The 27,608-nt window shown below is 29.8% G+C and overlaps 2 protein-coding genes across 6 annotated transcripts; one reads left to right on the forward strand and one right to left on the reverse strand.

Annotated features, from left to right (window-relative positions):
• Positions 1 to 32: 32 nt before the first annotated feature.
• On the reverse strand, positions 33 to 14,041 carry LOC101205859 (probable low-specificity L-threonine aldolase 1). Of its 5 annotated transcripts, none has more exons than XM_031880868.1 (11): positions 13,964 to 14,041; positions 13,398 to 13,467; positions 12,562 to 13,028; positions 10,861 to 10,972; positions 10,732 to 10,782; positions 9,706 to 9,777; positions 3,416 to 3,548; positions 3,262 to 3,320; positions 1,659 to 1,777; positions 697 to 763; positions 33 to 300 (listed from the first exon to the last, which is right to left on the reverse strand). In XM_031880868.1, the coding sequence occupies exons 3-11, from the start codon at positions 13,002 to 13,004 to the stop codon at positions 262 to 264; spliced, it is 1,095 nt and encodes a 364-aa protein (XP_031736728.1). In that variant the 5' UTR covers positions 13,005 to 13,028; positions 13,398 to 13,467; positions 13,964 to 14,041; the 3' UTR covers positions 33 to 261. The 5 variants fall into 5 exon arrangements, 4 of the variants coding, with proteins under 4 accessions (XP_031736728.1, XP_031736720.1, XP_031736719.1 ...); XM_031880860.1 differs by lacking the exon at positions 13,964 to 14,041 and adding an exon at positions 13,788 to 13,928; XM_031880859.1 differs by lacking the exon at positions 13,964 to 14,041 and adding an exon at positions 13,585 to 13,751.
• Positions 14,042 to 20,633: 6,592 nt separating this feature from the next.
• LOC116401711 lies at positions 20,634 to 21,800 on the forward strand. The gene is made up of 4 exons (XM_031880164.1): positions 20,634 to 20,783; positions 21,065 to 21,115; positions 21,458 to 21,546; positions 21,638 to 21,800. The coding sequence occupies exons 1-4, from the start codon at positions 20,649 to 20,651 to the stop codon at positions 21,783 to 21,785; spliced, it is 423 nt and encodes a 140-aa protein (XP_031736024.1). The 5' UTR covers positions 20,634 to 20,648; the 3' UTR covers positions 21,786 to 21,800.
• Positions 21,801 to 27,608: the final 5,808 nt, after the last annotated feature.

Genomic DNA, 27,608 nt, shown 5'->3' on the forward strand with positions numbered 1-27,608 from the left:
TAATCTACAAACTATGAGTTTTAGGACGTAAATTCTAACAACTTATCTTTGATATACTATCATTTTATTAATTAATGATAAGTTGTTGTTTTTCCTCACTCAAGAAAAGAGAAATGGAGAATATGATATACTATAGCCCAATATAGAGATTAGAAATGTTTTATACAACAAAGAAAATGGCGTATTAAGCATATATGCCAAAGTGGGTAACTTCCACTTTGTTTATTAGGGAGAGAGAGAAACAGTTACTTATGAGATCAATTAGTTGCCATTTACAACTTTAATTCCATTTAGAGTTTGCTGCAAAAGCCAAAGGGAAAAAGGTTTATGTTAGTTTAATCAACAATTTGGTGGAGAATTGTGAAAACTTATTGCCAGTTCTTATATAAACTTCAAAAAAGTTAATAAACTTTCAACTCTTTGTCATATGTTACATTTATATATTTGTAACAATAATATAGTTTTGAAAAATTACTCTATAAATATAACCAAATTTTAGATTTTATCACCGATGAATTTCTATCAATATGATTGATAGATAATAAAATAAATTGATAGAAGTCTATCGACATCTGTCACTGATAAAATCTAAAATTTTATTATATTTTATAAATACTTTGATTCATTTTGCTATATCTAAAATAATTCGTATATATTTTTATTGAAAAAGAAAAATAGACCTAATTGGAAGATCACCTGAAAGCAAGATAAAATATACTGCACATCACTCGTTGAAATTTGATGATGAAAAACAATTCTAGCCCTGCAATTCAACTTTGTTTAATAAATAACTAAATACAATAACCTATTGAATTTATTGTTTTCATACTATTGCTCCATAAATAGAGATAATAGTCTATCTTGATCTACCACACAGTTCATCGTAAATAGATTGTGATATCTTATTACACGTATTTTTTTCTCTTTTCGGATGTTACAATCATTTTTAAAAGATTTTTGAAAATATTTTTCCTATTAATTAAAATATTTCACTATTTCAAAAGTTATTGAAACTCACTCGTTGTTGAAGCCAGATTGAATTGTTTTGGATAAACATCTGTCTTTTCTTAGCTAAAACTTTTGTTTTCATGCACACTTCCTTTCAAAACGAAGAAAAATATAAAATGTGTTATTTTGGCAATTTTGTTTGGTTTTTTAGTCTAAAATTTTAAATTAACGAAAAAATAAAAAATATTTTAACATAATTGTTGAAGCTATTATAAATGTAAAAAAGTATAACAAATTAGAAAAAGGCTATAATATTTTGTTATATTTATAAATATTTTGATTCACGTTGTTATATTTAAAAACAATTCATAAAGTTAATTGATTTTTTTTAGAATCTTATATATTGTATATATTTGTTCATATTTTTTAATATAAATTGTAATTAGTAAAAACACATAAATAGTATTTTTAAAAATAGCTCTAAGATAAAATGTTCTTTCATACTTTTCAAAGAATAACACCTTTAAGAATCGAGAAAAATGAGATTTTAGCGTATAAACGTGCAAGTGAAAAATATATGCTATAAGAAATAAGTGAGATTTTGTTCTACCTTTATGGTTTAAAAAAATATTAAAAATGTTTCCTAATCAAACATTTGACGAAAAAGAATAATATATAATGAAAAGTAGAATTTTAATTTGAGAATAGACCTTGTTTGGGTTTGTAGCATCACAAAAATGCCACGTTCTTCCAAGCTTTTACATAATGTTTCCATTGAGATTCCGTAATCGTCTTCTATTTCAAACAATATCTGATAATATATGACAAACTAAATAACTATAAATAATTTCAAAATAATAATAATAATAATAAAGAAATATTTTTTTTAATTTTGTAATTTAAGTATTAAAATAAAACTCACCAACATATGAATACCTTTCATAAAAATGTCTCACACCAAGTGATTAAACCTTGGCTACGCAACCGTTTCAAATCTAAACAATATTTTAAAGATTTTTTGGTGCACGAAAATCTAAACGATCGTATACCAATATTTCATCGAATTTTTTTCGAGATCTTTTATATTTGATATACAATCTTGAACCAAAAAATACTTTGAAAAAATATCATGATTTAAAAAAAAATATGAAACAAAATTTGTGGAAGAAGATAAGAAAAATGATGGAGAGGAAAAGAAAAATTAGAAGAAGAAGAGAAAAAAAAAATATGGAAAATATGAAATATTTTAAAAAAAAGTCCGGTCAAGGGTTTTTTGTTTTTTATACATGGACTGTAAATATTTTGATGTTTTGTTATATTTATGAAAATTAACTTTGATCTAACTATATGTAATTTTATTTACTATAGTTTACAATTCGTTTTTTTCTAAACGTTGAGATTTGTACTCAAACTTACACATTTGTTTATGGGATGATTATAATTGGTGTAGCAATTTTAAGAATAATAATTAAGTGTACAACAACGTTTTTAAAAAAATGCAAATATTGCAAAGTCTGTCAATGTAGACTTCTATAGTTGATAAACTTCAATCATTAATAGACTTTTTGACATATTTTGCTATATTTGCAACTTTTTTAAAAATATTGTCATATATGTATATTTTGAATCTAATTGTTATATTCATGAGCATCCCTTATGTATGAGCTTTAATATTTTATAATCAAAACATTTCTTTAACACAAAATTGAAAGTTCTCCGACGTTAAACACAAAATTTATTTTTTATCTAAAAGAGATTGAATTAATTTAGAAGAATTTTAAATCTTTTAAGAAGTTATTAGATACAATATCGACACGGTTCATGCTCAACGAAACCCAACCTAAAAAGTTTAGAGATTCATTTAACACTTTTGAAAGTTTTGGACCTAACATTGATAAATTTTGAAGTTTTGGTCTAGACAATTAAGTAAATAGTTCATTTTGTAATCTATTAGGGGAAGATTGTTTGATGAATATCACTAAATTCTCATTGAGTAAGTATTCGTTTACTGTTTTTGTATTGTCGTAATGTAAGATAATATAGCATCTTGAGATTCTCACGCATTCGTTTACTCTATATTGAATGCATCTCAAGAGTTTTGAACGCACTCCTTAAATATCGAGAGAGCGAATAATCTTTTATCTATATAAGTTCGGTTCATATTAACTGTACAAAATATTGACATTAAAATCAAACATAAGTTTTAAATATCTATTTTTAAACCCTTTTAATCAAAAGAAACAAAAAAATCAATTCAAACACAAAGATGATAAAAATCACTACAATTTTCAATTATTGTTTAGAGATACTTACAATGTTTGTCTCAACTGATTTTGGATCAATCTTTAATCCTTTGATTTGGAATAACCCACCTATATTAATCCCAAGAAAAATATTAAAAAAAGAGGATCAGTATAGTAATTGGTAATGTTGATAAGAATTATAGTGAAAGAGTGATGTTAATTACTAGCTAGTTGCTTAGCCTTCTTATGATCAGCTTCAAGTTTTTGAACATTCTCTTTGATAGCAACAAGTCCAGCTGCACAAAGGATCCCAATTTGCCTCATTCCTCCACCCAATGTTTTTCTAACCCTTCTTGCCTATTATATATTAAACACACCATTTCAACACAAAATTTGCATAATAAAGGGTTGTTTAAAAAAGTAGAAAAAAAAGACCCTATAGTGCAAGTTCAGTTAAATCAACATCAATTGTGATGTAGTCAAAGTTGTTTGAGCAAATTATAGTTTTACGATCAAGATTTGACGATTGTGTCATATTAATCTCTAGTTTGTTTTCATAAAACTGAGCAACATTTGGAAAATACTATGATTTTCACCTCTTAATTAATAGAAATCGTTAATTTACTTATGGAGGGTGTTTAAGCAGTAATTCTCAACATTAAGAAGTCTCACTTATCCTCTTCATCATCTTGTCTCTCTCCTTGTATACATGTAAAATATTTTCCAAAATGGAATGCACACGAGGAAATGAAAAACGTTTGTTTGTCATGTAAATTAGGAAGACAAAAATCTTTGAGAAGCATTCAAGACAAGTAAGGATGACGTAATCAGGTCGCATGAGATATACAAGAACGTCTAGATCATTAGGTGTTGAATCCAAAATGTCAAATTCTAGGTATTACATCGAAAATTTGAGGACAAATACATACTTGAGGTGTTGGTGAGTAAAGAAGGATGATAAGGAGAAGGAAACAATGAAAAGGTTGAGGTAGGAGGTAGGGCTTGACATTAGTGTTGTTGCCAACATCGAGGCTAGGAAAAGAAGATAGGGTTAGGCCCAGGTTGGAACATGGAGCTTAGATCGAATCCCATTGTTCACACTTCAAGTAGTTTACGAAGAACCTAAATATTTATCTTGTGAAAGTTAGCAATACAAGATAGTTAATTCTTGATAACTTATGTACTTGTGAACCTTTTGAATAATCTTAGTAAATGATCTTTTCAATCCAGTTTAAGGTATTCCAGTTGTTGGTATGATTACACCAAATTGCGTTACTAACTTGATTGTGCTATGTCTTTAATTATTGTTGCTTATGCTATTTACTTTGTCAATAGCTTTGGTCCTAACATAATTCTCTAGGTTAACATTATGTTTTTTTAATTGGTATTAGAGTGGATTACAAGTGTTTGGCTATGGATTTAATCAGAGAATTAGGTGGATCAACAATTAGACCTTCTATGGTAGATGGTTCAAACTATGCATATTGGAAGGCCAAAAGGATTGACAGCAAGACCTAGAAAGCAATTATCTCAGGCTAGACTCACCCTTCTGTCACTGATGTTGAAGAAAAAGAGTCCTCTAAACCACTGAAAGACTGGTTCGGAAGCTAAAGATAAGGGATATTTGGGAATGTCTTCAAACTAATAAATACATGTATGTTTGCCGAAGAAGCACAAGGAATTTTACATGTTGTTTATGAAGGTATGTTCAAAGTAAAAATGTCTCATATTTTCAAATTTTTACGTAGTTTGAATCTCTTAAGATGATGGATGATTAAACTATTGTCGACTATAATGTTCATGTCTTTAACATTGCAAATGAGTCATTTGTGCTTGGTGACAATTATCTGAAGAGAAATTAACTAGAAAGGTGTTTCGTTCTATGTCAAAACGCTTTGTCGTTGAAGATAACAACTATTGAAGAAGCGAATGATATTGCCACCATGAAGATGGATGAGTTGTTATGTACATTTGAACTAACATTTGATGTTCCAAATGGATGTAAAATTTACCTTTTTGAATGGGTACTTGAATAAGGAAGTTTTTGTTGTTAAACCCAAGGAATTCATTGACCTAGCATATCCTAAAAAATATGTGTACAAACTCCGGAAGGCTCTTTATGGTCTCAAGCAAGCACTTAGAGGTTAGTATGATTATCTTGTCGAGTTTCTAACTCTTAAAGGGTACTCTCGTGGTGGGGTTGACAAAATCATTTTCATTAAGAAATCAAGTGAAAAGTTCTTGATAGCACAAATTTATGTGGATGATATCATTTTTTTGATGATCTCCTCAATCCATGGTTGACAACTTTGTTCACTAAATGCACTCTTGTGTGCTACAAGCATTCTGAAATAAAACAGTTGTGAAGGAGGTTGTAAGTACTAAGTATAGTTATTAGGCATTTGAAGGAATGTTTAGCTAGAGGAAGGAGTAGTTATGTATTCTAGCTAGCTAGACAACGCAAGGAAGAAAGATGAACTTTTTAGCTAGGCAAAGAAAGGAACGTGGGAAAGCTAAGAGGACACATTAATCTAGATTAGTTAGCAAGTTATATCTTGGGATAAAGTTAAGCATAATTAGAAGAAATGTTAAACCTACATGTGTAAGTTACAAAGAAAGAGTTGACAATATGAGTTGATGAATAATCTGGTTTAAGATTAATATAAAAAACTCTAATCAAGTTAATAAAAGTTGTTAAGTTATATTCAAGCATTGAAATGTTGAGTTCTTATCGCATAGCATGTTCTCAATAAATAAAGTTTAAGTTGTAAGGTCGGCGTTCTAACATTTCATTTTAAGGTGTTAAAGTTGCCCCAAGTCACAACGACGCTTGTATTGCGTAGGATGTGTTATGGGTGGGTGCATGACATCTTGCTTCAGTCAAGGGAATTCTGAAATATGGGCATGGTACTACTAAGTATGGCCTATGGTATTCCTGTGATACTAATTCATCTGTAATGGGATATTGTGATGCTAACTGGTCTGGATGCTCGAAAGATAAAAAATAAAAGTACTTTAGAATTATGATTCTTTTTGGAGAATAAGCTAAAATGTCTTGGTTTAGTAAGAAATGGAATAGTCTATCCTTGTTAATTGTTGAAGCTGAGTATATAACAACTAGAAATAGTTGTGCTCATTTGCTCTAAATGAGTGCCACACTAACATCTCCAAGAATTCAGTTCAACACATAAGAACAAAGCACATTTATATACATATCATTTATACGAGACCTTTTGGAGAATAAAATCATCTTTATGGAGCATATTAGAACTACAATTCAGCTTGCTGACATTTTAACAAAACCTGCAGATGCTGCTACCTTTGAGTTTTTTGGGCAAGTTTGGAAATTTGCAAAGTAAATTTATAGCAATTGATACTCGATCTTGTATGGCAAAGTTTCCCTAATTGTCTTATGAATATTGTGTGTGCCTGTGGGCTGACTATTGTGATTCTATGTCTATGATTGAAGCTCATTTATTTATCATATTTTCCTCTATTTCAATTTATAATACAAAGTGGGCGTCGTTTTCTCTTCTAGTATATTACTCTTATTCAATTTACTTTCTCATGTGTGTTCTAGAGTGTCATCTTCACTATAAGTTATTGGTGTGGTTTCGTGATTATCTCCATCTTTCCATTCCTTCCAACTTCATCATGGTAGCAACAAGAAGAGGAACTTACTAGCCCTGTCAACTAAAGGATCGATCTGAATCCAAAGTTAGTTCTAGTGTCTCTATTGCAAGGACTATCTCTAGTAGGTTCCGAATGCAGGGACATTCTTCGTCTTCCTCCAAGTGGCAAAATGTGGGTTCCTCTCGATTGTTTAGTTCTACTATTCCCGATTAAGGTATTTCTCATCCCAATCCTACTATCGATGAAAATATCTTGCATGCACCCTCTGTCAATTCCTCTGCTAGCCCTGATCATGTATTTGGTGCTAATGAAAATGTCAAAAATACTATGCCTCCATCTATCTCTATGATTATTATGAACAATGCCTCAATCGCCCCTTTTGATTACCCTGTTTTGTCGAATGTTAGAGACAGTGAATTCTGTTATTGAAGATATTGTTTCTGAGAATAATGTAATGTTAATGACATTAATGCTAACATTGCTAACTAAATTGAGTCTGTGAATTTTTTTTATCTCGTTTTTTGAAACTTCTGTTGATTTCACAAGTGATACTAATCCCTCTGCTAGTGTGGATACATTTGCCTCTGTAACTACAACATCAACTGATCCTTTGGAGCCTCTAAATGATGTTGCACCCAATTATTTCTTTAAGGATAATGTTGTTTTGGCTCACTTGGTCAGACGGTCCAAGCGAGCTCGTGAGTACCCTACTGTTTCTTTTGGTGCTCAGATCCTAGTCATGCTAAGAAGACTACAAAAAGCAAACATACTTGTACGGGTCCTTCCAAAGGTCCCAAAATCATAACCACTAAAGTTGACCACCACGAAATTCTTTCCAATGTCCCATTTGCCCCCATTGATGGGTATCATTTCATTATGAAGAAACTGTTTGAAAAGGGAAGTATGTAGTCCAAACGTAAAATTTCTGATGAGGTCAACATTTCTAATAAGCATCGCTCTTGTCTTCCTATTATGGTGTTAACTGACCAAACTGGTATGACAAAGACTGTGTCTCAAGTTGGTCCATTTTATTTGTGCTTGATCATGAATTTATTGACAATCTAACTATGAAGTTTGATGATCCAATTGGCCCTAAGTACTGAAAGATTCATGTTTCTGGCTTATGCTTCATTGTGACATCTGCTATTATAAATTAGTTTCTTGGTGTTGAGATTTTGGCTAGTTTCTCTGTTGTGCATCCATCCTATGAGTTTTAGCATTTGAATTGATTGGAGGAAACTGCTACTAAATGGCCCCTAAATGGCCAATGTTTGATGTCTCACTTAGTGTGAAATATGCCATTCTTCACAAGATTGACATTGTGAATTGGTACCACTCCACTTTATGCCTTCAGTGTCTTCTCAACTTTTGTGAAACTTAGTAGTATTATGCTTTATCAGCATTCATCCATCTTAATTGATCAGGATGCTCCTGGCCCTGCCCCTAAGACTATTCATCTGAGTTATAGGCGATGTTTCAAATGTCTTATGTTCCTGATACTGCACACACTATTAGTCATCTGTGTGATGAAGAGTTTACCCTTCCTAATGACTTGTGCACTCCTCATGGTGAGTCACTGTTGCCTCCTACCTTGATCAATCATATCCTTCATGTGTAATCTATAGAGTCACGAACCTTGAGTGGTGTTTTCACACTCTTCCGAATAGGTGTTCTACTTTTAATGCCTTGATCCACACTTATAGTGTTTTCTTGCCTCCTCGTCTCAAAATCCTCCTCCATCCACTGGCTAATATTTTCTATGGCAAGCAAAGGGGGAGATCTTTGTTGTAGGTTGATTGCAAGCTTTGTTGAGGTTGTAGGCTATTGCTGGCTGTTTTGTTGGTTGTTAGTGTTGTTGGCTGATGTGTTCATTGTTTTGTGGTTGTTTGTTATCCCTATGGTTTGTTGGTTGTTTAGCTTGTTTGCCAAGGAAAAATAAAAAGAGAAATGTTGTTTGTCAAAAGATGGAGTTTGTTAAGTGTTTTGGCTTGCAAATGTATTTTTATTTTTTGCCTCATATATTTTTGGTGATCTTTCCTTTTTTTGGTTGTGGGAAAGTTTATGGCAATTGTGGTTTTATTATGGCCTTCGATTGAGACAAAATAAAAATCCTTTCCTATGTCATTGATTGGAAGATTTTTATTACCTTTTGTCTTTGACCTTGGATATAGCCTCGTCCATTTTTTGACCGAAGATTTCTCCTTGAAGCATTATTTATGTGCATGGTGAGTACCTTTTGTCTTTGACCTTGGATATAGCCTGTGGGGTGTGGGATATGGTGTTGAAAACCTTGTCACTGCAGACTTCATGATTCACTAGATTGAGAAGGTTTGTATACGTTAGAGAGGAGCCTAACGTTCAATTTTTTTTTTTTTTTTTTGAGGAGTCTCTCTCAAAAGGAGCCTGGATATCGAGATGCAAGGGTTAAACACGAATCATATGATCTAAGGGGAGCTTAGATTGAATCCGTTATTCACACTTCAAGTATTTTAAAGGAGCCTAAACATTTATCTTGCAAAAGCTATATAATACAAAATCTCAGTAAATGAACTTTTCAATTGACCTTAAGATCCTCCAAATGTAGGTGTGATTACATCAAACTGGATTATCAACTTGGTTGTGTTTTGACTTTACTTATTATTGTTTATATTATTTACTTTGTCAATAGCTTTCGTGCTAACATAATTCTTCATATTAACGTTATCTTCTCATAAAGAATGTCCTAGATTTCTCAATGGAAAGAATTCCAAATATAATAAACCTAGGTTTCCAAACTATCTTAAGAGAGTTTCAAATTCATATGATGTGTTTACAAAGTTTCAATGTTAGAAATATCAATTCCAATATCATAAAAATAAAAAATAAAAACTCAAATTACTACCTTGGCAATAAAGTCTTTTGAACCCACAATGATTGATCCAACAGGTGCACCCAAACCTTTTGATAGACATACCTAATGAGTCAAAGATATAAGGTTAATAATTTATTAGGGTTAAAAAGAACAAGACACTTATTTGGAAAACTCTTCAAAATAACTCTCTTTTTATATATCTTCTTAACAATTGGTTGCTTTTTAATACAAAATAACAATCCTATATATAGAATTGTTAGATTCATAACTTCACACTAAAATCAAATACCTGCAACAATTAAATTCCTACCTAAATCATCAACAAGCTTTGTCAACTATTCATCAACTAATATATAACTTCTAACCTTTAAAATGTTTTAATGTTTGTGTGTAACTTATTTGAATTAAAAAATATGGTCGTCATGTGTTCGAGACGACGCAAAGCCGTTAACATCCTCAAAATGAGTTAATTTTAAAAAACAATAAAAAATTGGAAGTCGTCATCAATCTTTTTTACAATGCGATAGAAAAGAAAGTAAACAAATTTTAAATAAAAGTTTGTCAAAACGGAGTTAAAAAGTCATTTGTGTATGATAAATGTTTACACTTCACAACAACCATGGACAAATTTTATATCTTGAATTAAAATTATTATTTAAATAAAATTCATTTAGAAAAATAAGTTTCTTAAAAAATGTTATCACTCCAATATTTGAAACAATAATCCCATAAAATATATAAATGGACGAAATTCCATCAAATAGACTATATTGATAAAAAAAATTATCACCTCAAAAGTAAAAAATTAGAAACTTTAAAAGTAGTTAAATTAATTGTATATATATATATAATGTGATTAATCAAAAAATAAAAAATAAATGAAATTAAGGCGAAAATTAATTTAACAATTGAATTAATTTTAAATAAAGCTGAACAAAAATACGTAGCTACATATTCTTTTAACTCTAAACAAAATTCTACCTAAATTTCAAATCAATAATAAAAGCAAATAAAGATAGCGAAACATTTTAGAGTAAAATGTATATATAAACGTACTAATATTGAATCAGCGGCTTGTACCAATCGATCAACCGGAACACCAAGTGCCTGAAAAAGTATATTACTTTGTAGAGTTGAAAACTAAATTTAGTATTGAGTAGAAATATATAAATAGAGAGCACTCACAATTGAAGCATTGAAAATTCGAGCTCCATCGATGTGAAGTTTGAGGTCATACTTCTTAGCTAACTCTCCAACTTCATCGATATATTCTACCGAAAGACATTTTCCACCGCTACTGCTTTTCACCATATACTCGTTACTAATTACTCAACTCATAAACTATATCTTATTATATACATACAAAAGTTAATAATTTTTTTGCGTTAATACATTTATTAGTGTTTTTATCTTTTCTAATATAACTCCCAGTAGTATTTTAAATATAAAAATATGAATCACAACTACTTTCAAGTTATAGCAAAAATTTATGCATTTTTTACCTAAACTCTATTAGCACATATCAATTATAGAAATTGATACAAACTTGTAATAGATAGAAACGGATACAAATCTCTTAGTACTATCAGTTTTTTTTTTTTTTTTTCTATTTCCATAAATAATCTGACATTTTTTTTATATATAAAATGTTTTTAGTTCAGAATGTGAATGGATTGAAAACTTAAAATCTGTTGTTTTTAAAATTGAAGTTACTGAATTTCAAAACAATTTTTGAAAACAGAATTCAAATTACCCGTTAAATACATATTCGTTCAACTAAAAAATTTGAAAAGATAGAATTGAATCTAAATTTAATTTCACAACACTCTTTTTCTTGCCATTAGTGATTAGACATTCCAAATATTCTGTTTGGTCAAAACATATCCTTTTGTAGTTTTTTGGGTCTTCTTCTACCTTTCTTTCTTTTTTCTTATAAATCCTCTTATGTTTTATTATTCTCTTTCTTTTTTTCATTGATAAAAAGTTAGTAACTTGAAATTTAATTTTATCAAATTCATGTTTATAATCTATAGAATTTTAAATTTTTATTATATTTTGTAAATATTTTGGTTTTTATGCTATATTTGAAATTGTTCCTATTGTATTTGGTTAATTTGTAATAAATATTAAATGTGTTTTAATTTGGATGGGGTTGAAAATGTTTAAATAATTTTATAAAGAGAATTAGAAATGGTTAAATTCACATAATTGTTTGGTAAATCTCGGACATAAGTTTAATAATAATTAAAGAAATAAAATTGAATAAAACTATTTACCTTTAAAATTTCATAGGACTGTCTAATGACTAATATATTTAAAAGAAAACCAACTTCTTCATACTTCATTTCAAATAACTAACAAATAAATATGTCTCAATCAATTTAAACATAACTAAATAGATAAGAGGCACGTCAAATTAGATTTCTTTTTCTTAAGAAGAAAATAATAATGACAACAAAAACCATCCCAATATCAGTATCTTGTAAACTAGATCAAAAGAACAAATAAGAACAAATAAGAACAAATAATAATATGTTGATTTCTATTTCTTGAAAAATAAGTATTTTATAGCATATTTTTTAGTTTTATAGTTTCTTATTTAAAAAAATATCACAATACTTTAGGCCTGTTGGGTAACCTATTTCACCCTATTTCTTTTTCTCAACTACTTATTTTCTACCAATGCTTTTAGAAAACAAAAGCCACACTTTGAAAATTAGAAAAAGAAAAAATGATAGTTTTTGGAGTTTGGAATTTGTTAAGAATTAAAGATGTTACTAAATCTTGTCAATTTAAAAATGAAGAAAGAGAAGAAAACAAAGGTTGTTACCTAGCAGGCTTCAAAACGAAAGTAAGAAAACAATAGGGGTTAGTGAATATACTTACTTTGCATGTGTATTTTCTAAACAAATGAGCCTTGTTGTTGGGAAGAAGAGTTGTCCCTTTGGATTTCTAATGGCAGCTTCAATCAAATCAATATCCATTGTTCCATCATCTTTGTTCTTCACTGTTCTTGGATGAACTCCTCCAATGGTTGCAATACCTCCGTTTTCCAATATGTGAATGTGAGAGTTGTCTCCAACAATCACTTCACTCCCTCTAGTTTCACAATGTACAAGAACACTTATTAGATTTCCCATTGTCCCTGATGGAACAAATAACCCTTCTTCTTTTCCCATTATCTTTGCCATCTCTTCTTCCAACTCCAACGCTGTGGGGTCGTACCCCAACACATCATCGTCCACCTCCGCCATCGCCATCGCAGCTCGCATTGATTCTGTCGGTTTCGTCACGGTGTCTGACCGCAAATCCACCTTTCTACTCACCATTTTGCACTGCAACTTATATATACTCTACAGATCGTTTATTAGAAAGAAAAGAAGTTAGTGACTTAAGAAGTCATTATTTGACACAAACATTAATTTTCGGTCCAAATATTTATTGTATCAAATATATTGGATTTTTACATGAGGATTTGATCACAAAATGAACACGTTAAATATTGCTCTTTGAAGAAGATTATCATGAACCCATAAACGGAGAATCTCTTATTTGGTAAGTTAAGATCTTGGAAAAGGGCGTAAGAAAGAAGGTTTATGACTAATTTTCTTCAAGAAATAGGGTTCAAATCTTCAACCTTTTGAACTAGAAAATAAAACCATTTTTTTTTATTTATATTTAAATGGAAATAGAAGTTATAAGAAAAAAGAGTGATTTCTTACTCTTGAAATGGAAGATATTATAAGCCCAAGAAAAAGCAGTTGATATTAGCTTCTGTAAGTACTTCAAACACTGCATAAACATATAAATAATTATAGATCATTGAACACAAGAATGGTTGAAGCTTTTACATTTCTTTTCGATAGAAAAAAGCAATTAAAAAAAAAACATGAAATTGATTTCACTCACCTTAGATACGGATGAACCCACGATTGGGTTGAGTTGCATAAACATAAACGAAATTTATAGCAAACTAACACAAAGGGTTAGTCATTAACTATCATATGCTTTTTATTTATTTATTACTATTATTTTATTTTTCTCAAAACATCAGAAGACTAAAAAGAAGTAATAAAAGAACTTTTAAAAGCAATAAAAAAAAAAATACTTACATGCATTCCAACATCACTTATCTCTTCTTCATCTATTCCATAAAATTATTCAATCATAATTTTGATTTTTTATATGCTAAAATTGTTTTATCAGAATAATTTAATATTTTTTCTATGTGAATGAAATAGTGAAAAGAAATGTATAAAGAATAAGTGATAGAATGGATGTATCTAACCTTTGCCTTCATAAAAATGGTTTCAAAATTAGAGGGCCTCATGTTCTCACAAAAAAGATTGAATAATTTTAAAAGTAAAAAACGCAAAAGGAAAAAAGTGGTTTTGAGTATAAACAGAGTAAGAATAAAGAATATATATCTCAAGTTTCAATTAATATCCGTTTGTGGTTTAGTTTCAACTTTTTATTTTTATTATTTTATTCTTTCGAATCATCTTATATAGCTTCAGATCAGATGAGGAATCAGCTTCTGAACTAATTATATTCTTAAAGTATTTAAATTTGAGTCCAACTATAGACTTTGTTCTTTTTTGTAAACAGAAAAATTAGGGAGGATCCAAATTGGTAGGTTTCTTGAATGTTTTAAATTTTTCTATAGATTGTAATTTAAGAATCATCAGCTGGTCAAGAGGCATATCTTTTTACAAAATTTGCACCCCTTTTTGTTTGTATTAAATAATGTAAACTTTTTATAATAGCAGTTTAAAAAAGTATATATAATCACAAAAAATTTATGATAATAAACCTCGTGTCACTTGCATTTTCAAAATTACAAAAATAGTAAATTAAATTAGCGTTGATTACCATCATATTTGCCAAATTTATAATATACTAAAACATGTGTTATGAGCTGCTTTTTTATTATTAATATTTTTTCATCATCTAATGCAATTTTTTCTTTGATAATTTGTTCTTTTTTTTTTATTTGGATGTTTAAATACTTATAGAAAAATAAAATATATTTAATTTTTATCTTTTAATAGTTCTTTTTATGAAGTGTCAATATGGTTAAAGTTTCTTTTTTAAGGTAAAATTTTATAATAACATAAAATCTCATAATAATCCATTTTTTACGTACATCCCAAAAAGAGAGAAAAAAAAAGCAGCTTATCTATTATTTTTTAAAAAATAGAAAATTAATTTATTTTACACAAAATACATAATATCTCATTTAATTTTGAGGCATTTTTAAAACTAGCAAAATAAATTAAAATATGTATAAGTAATAACAAAATTTTGGATTCTATAAATGATAATCTTTTATCACTATAGCATATAACATATCAAGCGATAGAATTTACTATTTCTAAAATTTCTCAAGTAATTTTTCCTATCGATTTTTTTTTTTTTTTAATTTTTGGTGCAATCTACACCTATAAATGTGACATTTGCTCATTTGAAAAGAGGAGACAAAATTCTTTGGAGAAAATATCTACAAAAATGTGGATTTTCATTTATTTGTTTTATTATTTTTCTTTCTTTTTCTTTTTCTTTTTTTCTTCTTCTAAGTAACCTAATCTCATACGAAGAAAAACTTTGGGGAATTGACAAAAATAGGCAAAAAATGGGGTAGATAAAGACTTTTAGGATTGATTGTAAAAAAGTTGATATTTAGGACAAATTGGAGGTGAAATGACGAAAATACTCTCATTTCATGTTAAACATTTCAATTTAAGAACCTGCGAGATGTTTACGAGATGTCTACCAGATGTTTGCGAGATAAAATAATAATAATAATAAATTGGTTTAATTGTTTTATTTTTTTTAAAATCCGAATATGAATTGTGTTATATGTATATATATTTGCATATTAAATGTATCAAGTTGATTTATGGTTGATTTAAGGTTGTTTTAGAGATGTTTCAAAGGATGTTAGCAATTTATTATTATTATTATTTTATCTCGCAAACATCTGGTAGACATCTCGCAGACATCTCGCAGACATCTCACAGGTTCTTAAATTGAAATGTTTAATCTGAAATAAGGGTATTTTCGTCATTTCACCTTCAATTTGTCCTAAATGTCAACTTTTTTACAATCAATCCTAAAAGTCTTTATCTAGTCTATTTTTGACCTATTTTTGTCAATTCCCCAAAAACTTTGGTGGAGGTTACATTTGGTAGGAAGTTATTGCGAATGATACATATCTCACACTACAAGTATTTTCCTTTATGATCTCAATTCTTTTTTTTTTTCTTCTTCTTTTGAAAGGTAGTGAGAGAGAAAATGTATAACGAAGATCTTATTGTTTTCTCTTACTATGTTTTTTTTATCATTATTTTCTTTTAGAAAAAAACTTTTAGCATTTTTCTTCTCTTTAGAAAAAGATAGAGAAAAAGAGAGACATGAGGAAAATGATTGTATTTTTTTTTTATTTATCGTTATTATCATTATATTTATAGTCGTTAACTCTTGATCCTTATTTTCTTTTCTCTAAAAATATAAAGAGAAAGAACGAGGAATAAAGAAAATTTTATTAATATTGCGTTAATATTATCATTATCATCGTCGTCAACATTATTATTATTATTTCAATAGACAATACTTTTCATTTAACTCATACGTTCTTAAATTTGCATCTTATTTATGCTTTATATTGCTTAAATATATGTATACATGCTTTCTTTGATATTTTGCCTTGTATTCATTTTGACAATCTCTACTATGATGTTATCTTGTACTATAGTTAATTAGTTTGATTTTTTTCTTATATATCATTTTTCTCTTACACTTTATCCTTAAAATAATCCTCGACGAAAGAATTTAGAATTATCTGAGAATTCATTATTTCTAATTTTTTTTTAGATAGAGGGGATCAGTACTTTGGGAGTCCGAGATCGATCTCCAATACTTTTCCTAAAAACCTTATGTGATTTGCTTAATTTGTTGTGACATATTTGATTTTGCTTGTTATATTGTGCATTATTTCTTATTTGACTTTTATTTAAAATTTTTCGAAGTTTTAAAAATATTTTAGCTTAAATCACAAGTAATTTTGAAATCTTTCTTAAATTTCTTTTTTTCTTAAAAACCATTTAGAAAATTTTTCTTTAAAATTATACTTTATGTTTTTTTCAAAGATCAAAGTTTAATCTATATTTTATAAGGTTTCCTAATTAACTTTTTCTTAATAACTTACATCAATTTTGCTAAAAAAATTCAACAATAGAATCTAGAAATTTTTGGGAGAACCTTATTTCTAGATTATTTAGGTGAGGGATCGATATCTTTGGTAGTCCAAGACTTGATGTCAAGAAAAAATGAATTTAGAATGTTTTAAAAAAATATATTTATTTAAAGATTAGGTTACAATAGATTTTGAAAAATTATAATAATTTTTTTCTCTTAAGGTGGAGTTTAGGGTTTAGAATGTTTTAAAAAATATATTTATTTAATGGGATCATTGGAGTATGAGCAATGAAATAAGACATTTAAAAATTTCTTATTTTTTCTAAATGAAATTTATTTAAATAATGATTTCAATTCAAGATATTAAATTTGACCACAATTTTCTAAACAAGTGTTATGGGTCCTAACACCTTCCGTGCTCCGCGTTCTTTTTTTTTTTTTTTTGCAAACCATTTTTTTATTTAAATTTTATTTAATTTATTTCGGTGACCAATCACAAGGTAAAAAAAAAGAAGAAGAAGAAGAAGAAGATTAGTGATAACTCCATTTTTTATGACGTTGGCCGCTTTGCGTCGTCTCTAGTACTGGTGATAGCTTGACGACTTCACTTGGGATATGAGGTTCCACCTTGAGAGTTTGGCCTTTTCTTTTGTCTTAATTTTTTATATTCATTTTCCTTAATTTTCTTTTGTTTTTGTTTTAATGTGTTGTTTATTATTGTTCCACGCACAATCATAAGCCTATTGTCCTGGCTCTACCACTAGAAGAAAAACCCTCTACTATGACATTTATTTATATCACAAAATAGAGGGAGGAAAAAAAAATGTCACGAAAGGGAGAAAAATGCGTTTTTGGCGGGAAAAGACGGAAATTTTTGGAAAATATTTTTCGCGACAGTTATTTGATGTCATAAAATAGAAAAAAAATAATAATAAAATAATATATTTAATATAAAAAAATAATAACTTTTTAAGGGATTTTTAACTTATTCCCTTCTCCCTTTCCCCTTTCTTTCGTCTTTCTCCCCTTTTGCCTCCCCTTTCTGCTTTCTCCCCTTTCTCCCCTTTCGTCTCCCCTTTCAGATTTCTTCCCTTTCGCCTCCCAATCTCCGAACTCCTTGAACTCCCTTCTCCAGACGACGACGAGGTCCATCATCGGCATTGCCCCCTCGTGGCCATCTCCCCACTCCAACGCCGCCTGTACCTCTTCTACTACACGACGAACGGGCTACGACCACTCTTTGGAGTCTACCATTGAAGCCTCAAATCTCGCCTTTCTCATATTCGTTCCACCTTTTATCCTCATTTCCAAAAGGCAATTGTAATTTCTTCATCCCTTATTATTACTATTGTTTTTTTCTTACCTCTCCTGTTGTTCTTTGTTTAGTTTCCAATTAAGGATGAATGTTAGTTTAGGTCTCTAAGAGAAAGGGTTGAAAGGTTTTGAATCGTTACTCTCTGTACTTTTCTTTGAGTAAGTCATCCTAAAAAAGATAGTTTTATAGCATTTGAATAAAGCTTTAGGCTATTTGCTAGATTGCAAAGTGGTTTCTCAATACAAAATCCCATGGTCGAAATTTAAGAAGAATCGAGTTCTTGCTCCTGCCGATTTTTTCAATTAAACTTGAAACTCAATTCTCAATATTGCATCTAAGATATGTTCTTCACAAATTTTTGTATTTATTCCTTAATTTTTCTAGATTTTTGGCTGCCACTAAGTAAATGAATATTCTTTCTTTTGTGTTGCCCACCAATTGTTTGATGAAATGCCCATGGGAGGAAATCTTGATTATTGAATGTACATAGGAGGAAATCATTTTAGAATGTTATTATAGTGGAATCCTGGTGAACTAGATTTTATTTTAATGGTTCTAATTTTATTAGTTAACTTTCTTTTGAGGTAGGGGATAAGACCCTTTGAATAAAATTTTGATTAGTTAAAACATAATCATAATTCTTTATGATTAGTTATCATGTTTTTGCTTGGAGAATATTGACTTTTTGTTGATACTTAAATTATGTTCTTAGTGATAGTGCCAGTTCCTTCCCATTTCCCTACTCCCTCTCTCTAGTGTGTGTGTTTGCTTTGATCAATTAATGTGGTACATATCTGGTGGTATTTTATTTAGGTTTGTGATTTTGGACTTTCACGCTTGAAGTCCTTTATCAAACTCCTTTTAAAGGTAAAGTTTGTTGTAAACTCTTTTGAAAAACTTGTTTTAATTAATTAAATTTATGTTTCAAACTTTGAATTTCTCCCTATTATATATGTATATATGCTTGTAAATTAAATTTAATTAGATTGATCGAACAAGATTTAAAGACGTATAATTGGATATTTTGACATTTTTAACGATCATTTGTTCTTCACATGTGAGTAAATAATTGTTAATTCCCCTCTATTGTGAAACTCATTTTATGTTATAAACAAATTTAGATGCTAAATCATTTGAGTTGATAGTGATCATAATATAATATATAATTCTAATTACAATATTGTTGTTGTTTGATTATTTTGTACATATATGGTGTGATACTTCAAATCCTAATTTATTTTGATCTTGTTATATATATACTCTTCTAATTCAAAAGTTAGATTAATATATGTATATATGTGTTATGTATTAAAAATGTTAAAAACACGACACTTCTTTTGTCTAAACTTTAGCTTTCTTTATAACTAACTATTCATTCTTTTTTGGGAATATTTTGGAAAATATGGAAAATATACATATGGCTTCAAAGCTGTACAAACCAAGGTGTAAAGTAAAAACACTCTAGTCCTACCAAATTTATAGCACACAGTTCTCCTGTCTTCCTTTCTTTCTTATATAAGCGACTTTTTTTTTAGTTGTGCTTATTTTTGTCTAAACAATTTTGGTGAAAAGAATAAAAAGAATAACAGAGAAGAAGACAATGCAACTCATTCAGGCGGATTGTGATTTAGAAGATATATGTCGTGTATGAGTGTTCTATCTCTTTTATGCGTTGTTGATTAATTAATTAGTCTGGCCACATTTTCAGTTAGCTAGCTTTAGATCTGTCTCTTTCCAATAGAATGGAAAAGATCCATTTGTAAAAGGTTAGATTCACAGATTTGACATAATTCTTTTCAATTGAGATCCTCTTTATGGTTCTCCCCCAACATGGATCACTTAGCGGTGTCAAGCATTGTTCCTGGTGGTTCATTACCTAATATATTTTTCCCAAAGATGCATGCCAAGAGCCAGATTTTCTGTTAGTATTATTTTATGATCCCAATAGTCTCTCTCTTGAGAAATGAGAATATTGATCTGGAAGTATAAATTCTAATTGCCCATAGTATAGATCCCAATGTATATCACTTTTATCGAGACTAGATGTTGTCTTCCTATTACCACTATTTATGAAACTGATATGACAATGAAAGTTCTAATGGACCAGTTGAGACATAGGATATAAATAATGCAACTTTATAGATCACAGAGAAAAATTATTTCATCTTATAAGTTATATTAAGTTGAAGGTAGTGGCTCTCTTATCTTAACCTTTTTTAGCAAAGGAAAAAAAGGAAAGAAAAACCCAAATCAATATCATCAACCATGAACCCCATAAAGTCATTTTACGTACACTGAAAAAGTTGCATTCAAAATGGCTTGGGTCTAAGTTGAAGATATTACAAAGAGCAATTTCTAAATTGGCAATATGGTCGTAATGCAGCCACAAGCGAGTTGGAATATGCATTTGTTGAGGTACTTTTTTTAGATTATTTTTTATTCTTTCTAGTACTTCGGCAAAATGCTCTTTATTGTTTTGCAGTGCAAAAACTTAATTGCTGACGTTGGGGATATGATGAGCGTCCAAGTGATTGTTGAAGGATCAATGAATAGTTCGAACCCCTACTTCTCAAGCTCTTGGCGGCGGGACTTCGCTGTAAGTGTTCTTCTAGTAAACAACCACAACACAATTTTTAAATATTATCTATGCTGTTTTCATTTTTCCCATCAAATCATGATTCATGATTGCCACTTTTACACTTTTTCATGGAAGAATATGATGTTCTTATTATAGATGGAACTATTGTATAATGGAATGCCCAATAACAAGACCTCTACATTTATATCTATGTTATCTCTCTCTCTCTTTTTGTTCTTTTATCCCGATGATGTATTCTTAAATTTTATCTTTCATTGACAACATATGTCTTGTGTCAGGGGGGTTTCATTCTGGATATGGGCGTACACTTCATTGCTGGATTACGGATGGTAACTGCCTTTGAAACTTTTTTCCTGTGAGAAAAATATTTGAGTTCTATCCTAATGGCTATCACTTGCCCACTGATTAACCATTACTGTTTCTGCTCTTCTTTAAGTCCAAAATGTTTATAATCTCAAAATTGACAAAACCTATAAAACCAGTACAAGTCTCAAGTACATAAGATGAGGTGGTGATGAATTACAAGCGTGACTGTCGCAAAGGCTCTGATTTGTGGAAGAAAAAAAAACCACCTTTAGTCATGCATGGCATTTATGTTCCCTCCCCGATGGCACCATCCTTGATATGATATTTTTAATTTGGAAATGCTAGTTTCTTGTATTTGTAAACAACTTGTTGGATGTGAGGTGGTATCAGTTTCAGCGACTACCTCCTATGTGGATAAGTCTTTACCTCCGCCAGATAACATATCCTCGCTCTTGTAAGTTTCAATTGCTTACTGCTAATTAATGAGTCACCAACAAGTTTGAAAACCTAGAAATTAAGAATGATGACATTTTCCCCTCCTTTAGCCAACTGGAGAATGGATGTTCTGGTGTTTTCGTAATGGTGTTTCTACTTGATTTACATCGTAAGCAGTTTTCTTTTTTCCAGGTTAATCTTGTAAGAACTAAAGAAAACTTACCAATATTCGTTCTGCTTGCAAAGATGAAAATGTGAAGCTATCTCCACCTCGACTTGTATGTTATTTCTACATTGAGTTCCAATTGTATATATTTTAGTGTTATTGTGAATTCGGTATCCAAGATGTAGAATTCAGCTCTAGAACGTCAGGACACGAGTAGGCTGAAAAACTTTATTAGCTTTTCCTAAGTATGATTACTCACAATAACATCTAATTTTAAACTTAAATGCAGAGATGAGTCTTGAAGAAGTGATAAGATATGTTGCATCTGATGAACTTATTAAGGTAGTTTATGCTTTATTCATTCAAATTGTCTTTTCCATCTTCATTTTCTTTGGAAATTCTTGCCAATGTACTCAACTCGTAATATTCTGATGCAAAAACTACACACTTAATTATTGCATTGTGCCAAGACCATATTGAAAAAAAAATGCAGCAAAATAGAAAGGAAAAGAAATTTCAAGAGGTAACTTATGGAAGCTCATTTGGGACTTCCATGTCCATGAAATTACAACATTAGGTAGATGTCATTTATCTTGTTTGTTAATTTCCAATTTCTTTTCTTGGGGTTTGTAGGCTACTTTGGTTGATTCCTTTCTAGCAGATCTTGATGAACTCTCTGATGAAGACAAGTTTCAGGTTTGTAACGGCGTTTTACTTCTCCATGTAAATGAAGTAATAATTTTGTTGGTTGTATGTAAGTGAAGTCTTTAATTTGTTTGATTTAGTTTAGTGGCTTTAATTTGTTTTGTTAATTTGATGGCTTTAATGGTTGTAATGTTTTGCTTATTTCTTTTAGCCTCTCACTTTTAAAAAATTGTTTGTTTCATTTCCACCACTCAAGTCAGGTAAATGGATTGAGTTAAGTTACAAGACTCTGCACGAATTTCTCATAATACTTAGTTATCCATATACAAAATTTAGGATACCTATATTATAGTGTACTTCAGGAAGCTAATGAAGCATTTAATTATTTATGTCTCTTTAGGAGTCTCACATGTAACTTAAGAATTGAGTAATTAGTCAGTTGACTTCCTTACTTGTTGATGATGCAAAAACTATACAACTTTTTCTTCTATTCCTTTCAATTTGTATTGAACAAATGGAGAATCTTACAAGGGTATTCTTTGTCACGTGCCACATAGGATAATGTTGGGCACTTCATTCCAGTAACAAGCTCTAGCCCTAAATTGTTGCAAGCCAGCAATGAATGGTACATTGATATATGTATGTTTTGACACGAACCCCTTCAGTTGCCCAATCATCTGCATTCCACAAACTGGTATATATTCTCATTCATTGCTTGTTAGGAAAAGCTATTCCTTGATTATCGTAGTTGCGCAAAACTCTGATTGAAGTGCAATTTGGCTAACTGCATTTCATGGCCTTTTTTTTTGTCATGAACCTGAGTACTTGCTATAATCTTACTCTCTGTTTTAATAATCTGAGAGAATTGGTGCATAATTATTCATCTTTATTTGTGATGATTGCCTAATACAAACTCTTGAACTTTAAGGACTAGGAATTGTCTTAGCTTTTTTGTTGTAAGGACTAGGAATAAGGATATATTTGTGATATTGGCTTTCCATTTTTCACTCTTTGATGATTTGTTATTAATCAATTTTAGTGGTTATATATACTAAAACAAACTATTGAATTGCAATGATAGGTAATGCTCAATGTTGAAATTTTCTATAAGAGTTGTACTCTCTTGTCCTATCATGGATGCTTATATTCATGTTGTCTTTGTAGGTTCAACTGGAGTCGACAACTTCATGAGTTTTCTTTCAAAGAACATTTCCAGAGACGAACATTCTCGGTTGGTCGTTTATGCTTCTGCAGAAAATCTTGTTAGATGTATTCTAATGCTATTTAAAATATTTTTTGATTAAGGGCTAGGATTCTGTACATGTGGATTGTTGAAACTTGTATGGAGATGTACAAATATTATAAATTGTATTATAGTGTATATATATTAAAGTGTTGGCTATTTTTTTCTATATGGTTGTCAATATTATAAATTCAAAATTGTCATTCTCAGCTACATTATTGTCATTCAAATGGTTCGTGTAATGGTGGAGCGACAAGGACAACAGGAAAAAACTGTAGTAAATTGAGAAATTTGCAACAGAAAATAAATGACGTAATAAATGAATTTGTGGTAGTTATTAATTGTTGTCAATCCGAAAACGATGACAGTTGTTTAATAAAATAAATGGTCACGATTGCCCTATGTGTGACAGAAAAAAAATGTCGTCAATAGCAAAACAATGACATTTTTATACAAAAAAAACTATCGCGATTAACATATTCATGACAATTAAAAAATGTCACAATAAATGAATTCGCGACATTTATTTAACCGTCGTTAATACACAAATGATGATAGTTATTTGTTGTCATAAAATAAAATATGACAGTTATTTGAAGTCGTTGAATGTTGGTCACATATCTTGTAGTTGACTTTGATGATATCCTTAGTAAGTCAAGATAGAACATTGTATCGTCATACACATTTATGACAAACAGTGTCTAATGTCCCTAATTATACAAAATATAAGTACTATTTTATTGTTAATGCAACTAATCAAATAATTTGACTTACCCAAGATTAAAAAGGGTAAGAACTACTTGGTTTGCTTTTGAGACCATCAATATACTACTCAAGTTTCGAATTCGAGATTTTTGTGAGTTATGTCCAAAAGAGATGAACAACGAATCCATAAAGTCGTACTGCAAATTTTCCTTCAAACCAAGAATAGATGAATACAAATACCTACAAAATATTTTTAACAAGTTACATTAATTGATTTACGACATATAAGCCATCAATGTAAACAAAGACTTTGTTCATCTTATAAAGATCAATGATGTCCTCTCCGAGCACAGGATTCTTTACTAATACCAAAAATGCCAACAGGTAGTGGAATAGTTATACTGGAATCTTTGTTCATTACCTTCGCAGTGTATCTAATAATCGACTTCAAAGCTATTGGCATAATCGACGTCGACTCACATATAACTTCTCTTTCCTTAAGCATTTTTATTAAGGTTATCTCTTAATTCAAGAACATCCACATTCAGTAAAATATAAATATTAGACATTTCAGTTTATTAGCGGATCACGTACCTTGAATGTTCACTCTACTTCATTGTCATTTATATTGATCTCCTCCACCTCCTCCCTTTTAGATTCATTCTCTTCTGGTTTCTCCATCAATTTCACCTTTGTCTTTTTATATTTATTTATCAAATAGTCTTGATATTCGACCGGTTTCAACTTACCTTTCTCTTTGATTATCTTTTTCGACTCAATCTCCTCCAAGAAATTTGGCTTCAAACACCTCTCATTCCCAAATAATAACGTTTTGATATCTTTTTAAAAAAATGGAAGTAAGTTGTAGGAGTAACATACCCACCGCGACCCTACAAATACGACCATAATGCTCTTTCGTACTCAATTTGGGTTAAAACATCATTAGAAGAGTGTCCTTTAAGGGACGATGAATCTATATTCACTGAGATCTCATTCTAAAACGATATCAAAACTAATATAAGTTATCTAAATTCTTATATATGGTTAATTCAAATTTGTAATCTACAAGTAGTCTTTCTATTTTATAGACAACTTGTTGAACATCGTCGTTGTCATACTCCTCTTGTTTGTTAACTCGAGCTTTCTTCCACATGTTGGCTCGATCGAAATCAGCTTCATTTGAACTCTCCTTTTACATTCCAATTTCATAATAAGATTGGTATAACACTTAATAAAGTTTGATAAACTTAATAATTGTGAGAACATAAATTAATTTTTATTATTTCCTCAATAAGATTGGCATAACATTTTCTCGAAATTTTATGGTTGTAGTTGTTCTTAGATCGTCAATCTTGTTGCAATTTTCTTGTTTCATATTTTCAAATGGATCAATTAGTGAGAAAGTAACAAATATTGTTCCTAATAATTTTGATCAATAAACATTTTTCATGCATAAAAAGTCTCACATAATCTTGACCTTACAAATTCTTCTCAATGATTTTGATCAACAAATGGATACTTTTCTAGTGGAACTTGTAGGAGTTTTCGTTCATCTTTATGTGGCATAATGTATTTTGTTGTTATCTAGTTCTTAAACCGACGAAACAAAATGTCTGCATTTGAAGAATTTTTTTCCTACATCTTGAACCAATGATGAATGCGACGTAAATATAAGGCGTACGTACACCAAGAACATTATCAATGTGTAAATTATATATACATCAATTGTATTGAATATCTTATCTTTCAGTTCTATAGGCACACTTTTCGAAAACATATATGTGATAGGGACATGATAATGTGTCACAAACCCTATGAAAAACTTCAACTTTGCTCCATTCTCCCCAATAGGTATTATGCCTTCATTGTACCTCACCATCTTGTGTTTAAATGTGATTTGGTTCAAAATAATGCCAATGTTCGAATTGATGAGCTTGGTTATGTTTTAGTTGATCTAAATAGAGTAGGACACAAATCAGACTCCTTCATACTAGCAAGCGAAGCAAAACAAGTATTTTATTAGGTACTTTTGAATAATAATTTCAATGTATGACGAGATGACGAGATGCAATCACTCCACGGCGGTGAGTGGGTAGGCGTGCGGTGGGGTAGAGAGAAAGAGGGCGTTGGTGGCTTGATAAACTGACTTTTTTCACCGGAGAAAGAGATGAGGATGGCGAGGGCGGACGAGCAAGCAGACACACTCCGATGGGTATAGTGTAAATGACTGTGAGAGTGGAAAAAGAGAGAGAATCAATTGTGAGACTATGAAGTGGGAAAATAACTTTAGAAAAAAGTATTGGAGGGAAATAAAGTAGAGTCGGATTGAGGAAATGTGTGAAAAACTAAAATTAGGGTTTTAGAGATTTTTTGAGCTAAAACTTGGGTAAATTTTTTAAATAATGTTATTTTCTTATTTAATTCATCATATTTTCTTTTATTAAAAAAATTATTTTCAATTTTTATTCTTTTTCTTTTATATAATATCTCACTATTTAATTTTTCTTATTAAATTATATTTTCATATTTTAATTTGGTTATTTCTCAATTAAAATTATACATATTTTTTCTCCATCTCTAATTCTTTTTAAAAAAGATAATATTAACAAATTATCTCCAATTATATTTTAGTTTATTATTTGTTCAGTTGTTAATTAAGTTTAATTAATGTTTTAAAATTAATTAATCAGTTATAGTTTCCTGTTCTTGAAAAACTATATTGCAATTCTAAATTAGTTATTAGAGTTTTACAAGGATATATAACTAACTAATTAATTTTTTTTGACAATTCTCCATAGTTAAATCTAAAAAGTACGCACTAAACTAAATTAACATCTAAACAAATATTAAACTAAAATATAGTAATTACCTTCTAGGAATAAGGGAAAGACGATATATATAATAGTTTGTGAGGGCAGCCAACGGTCACAAAATACATAGGGAAGCATATCGTGGACAGTAAATGGGTTGAAAAACGTCAAATGGTCACAATATTTAATTTGACAAAAATGGTAAGAAATAATTCATTTCCGTTTTGGTTAATAATAAAAAAATGGTCACAATAAGCCACGTGTGCGTGTGGAGATACGGGCATACCTACGTTTGTCTATTTCCTCCCTCCTTCCAAAACTTTGGTGGCCTAAAGGCCATGATTTGTTCAATTTTTCAAACGCATTATGAAATCATTTCAAGGAAAAAAAGGGTACTTCATTGTCTTTTTTTTGCATAACGGGTACGAATGTTTGATTTCAGTAAAAAAAGAGTGGATTGATTAATCACATAAGTTTGTTTTACTTAACTACAATTTACAAGTTAAAAAAGG

The sequence above is a fragment of the Cucumis sativus genome, chromosome 1, assembly GCF_000004075.3.
Source record: "Cucumis sativus cultivar 9930 chromosome 1, Cucumber_9930_V3, whole genome shotgun sequence".
Lineage (NCBI taxonomy): Eukaryota > Viridiplantae > Streptophyta > Magnoliopsida > Cucurbitales > Cucurbitaceae > Cucumis > Cucumis sativus.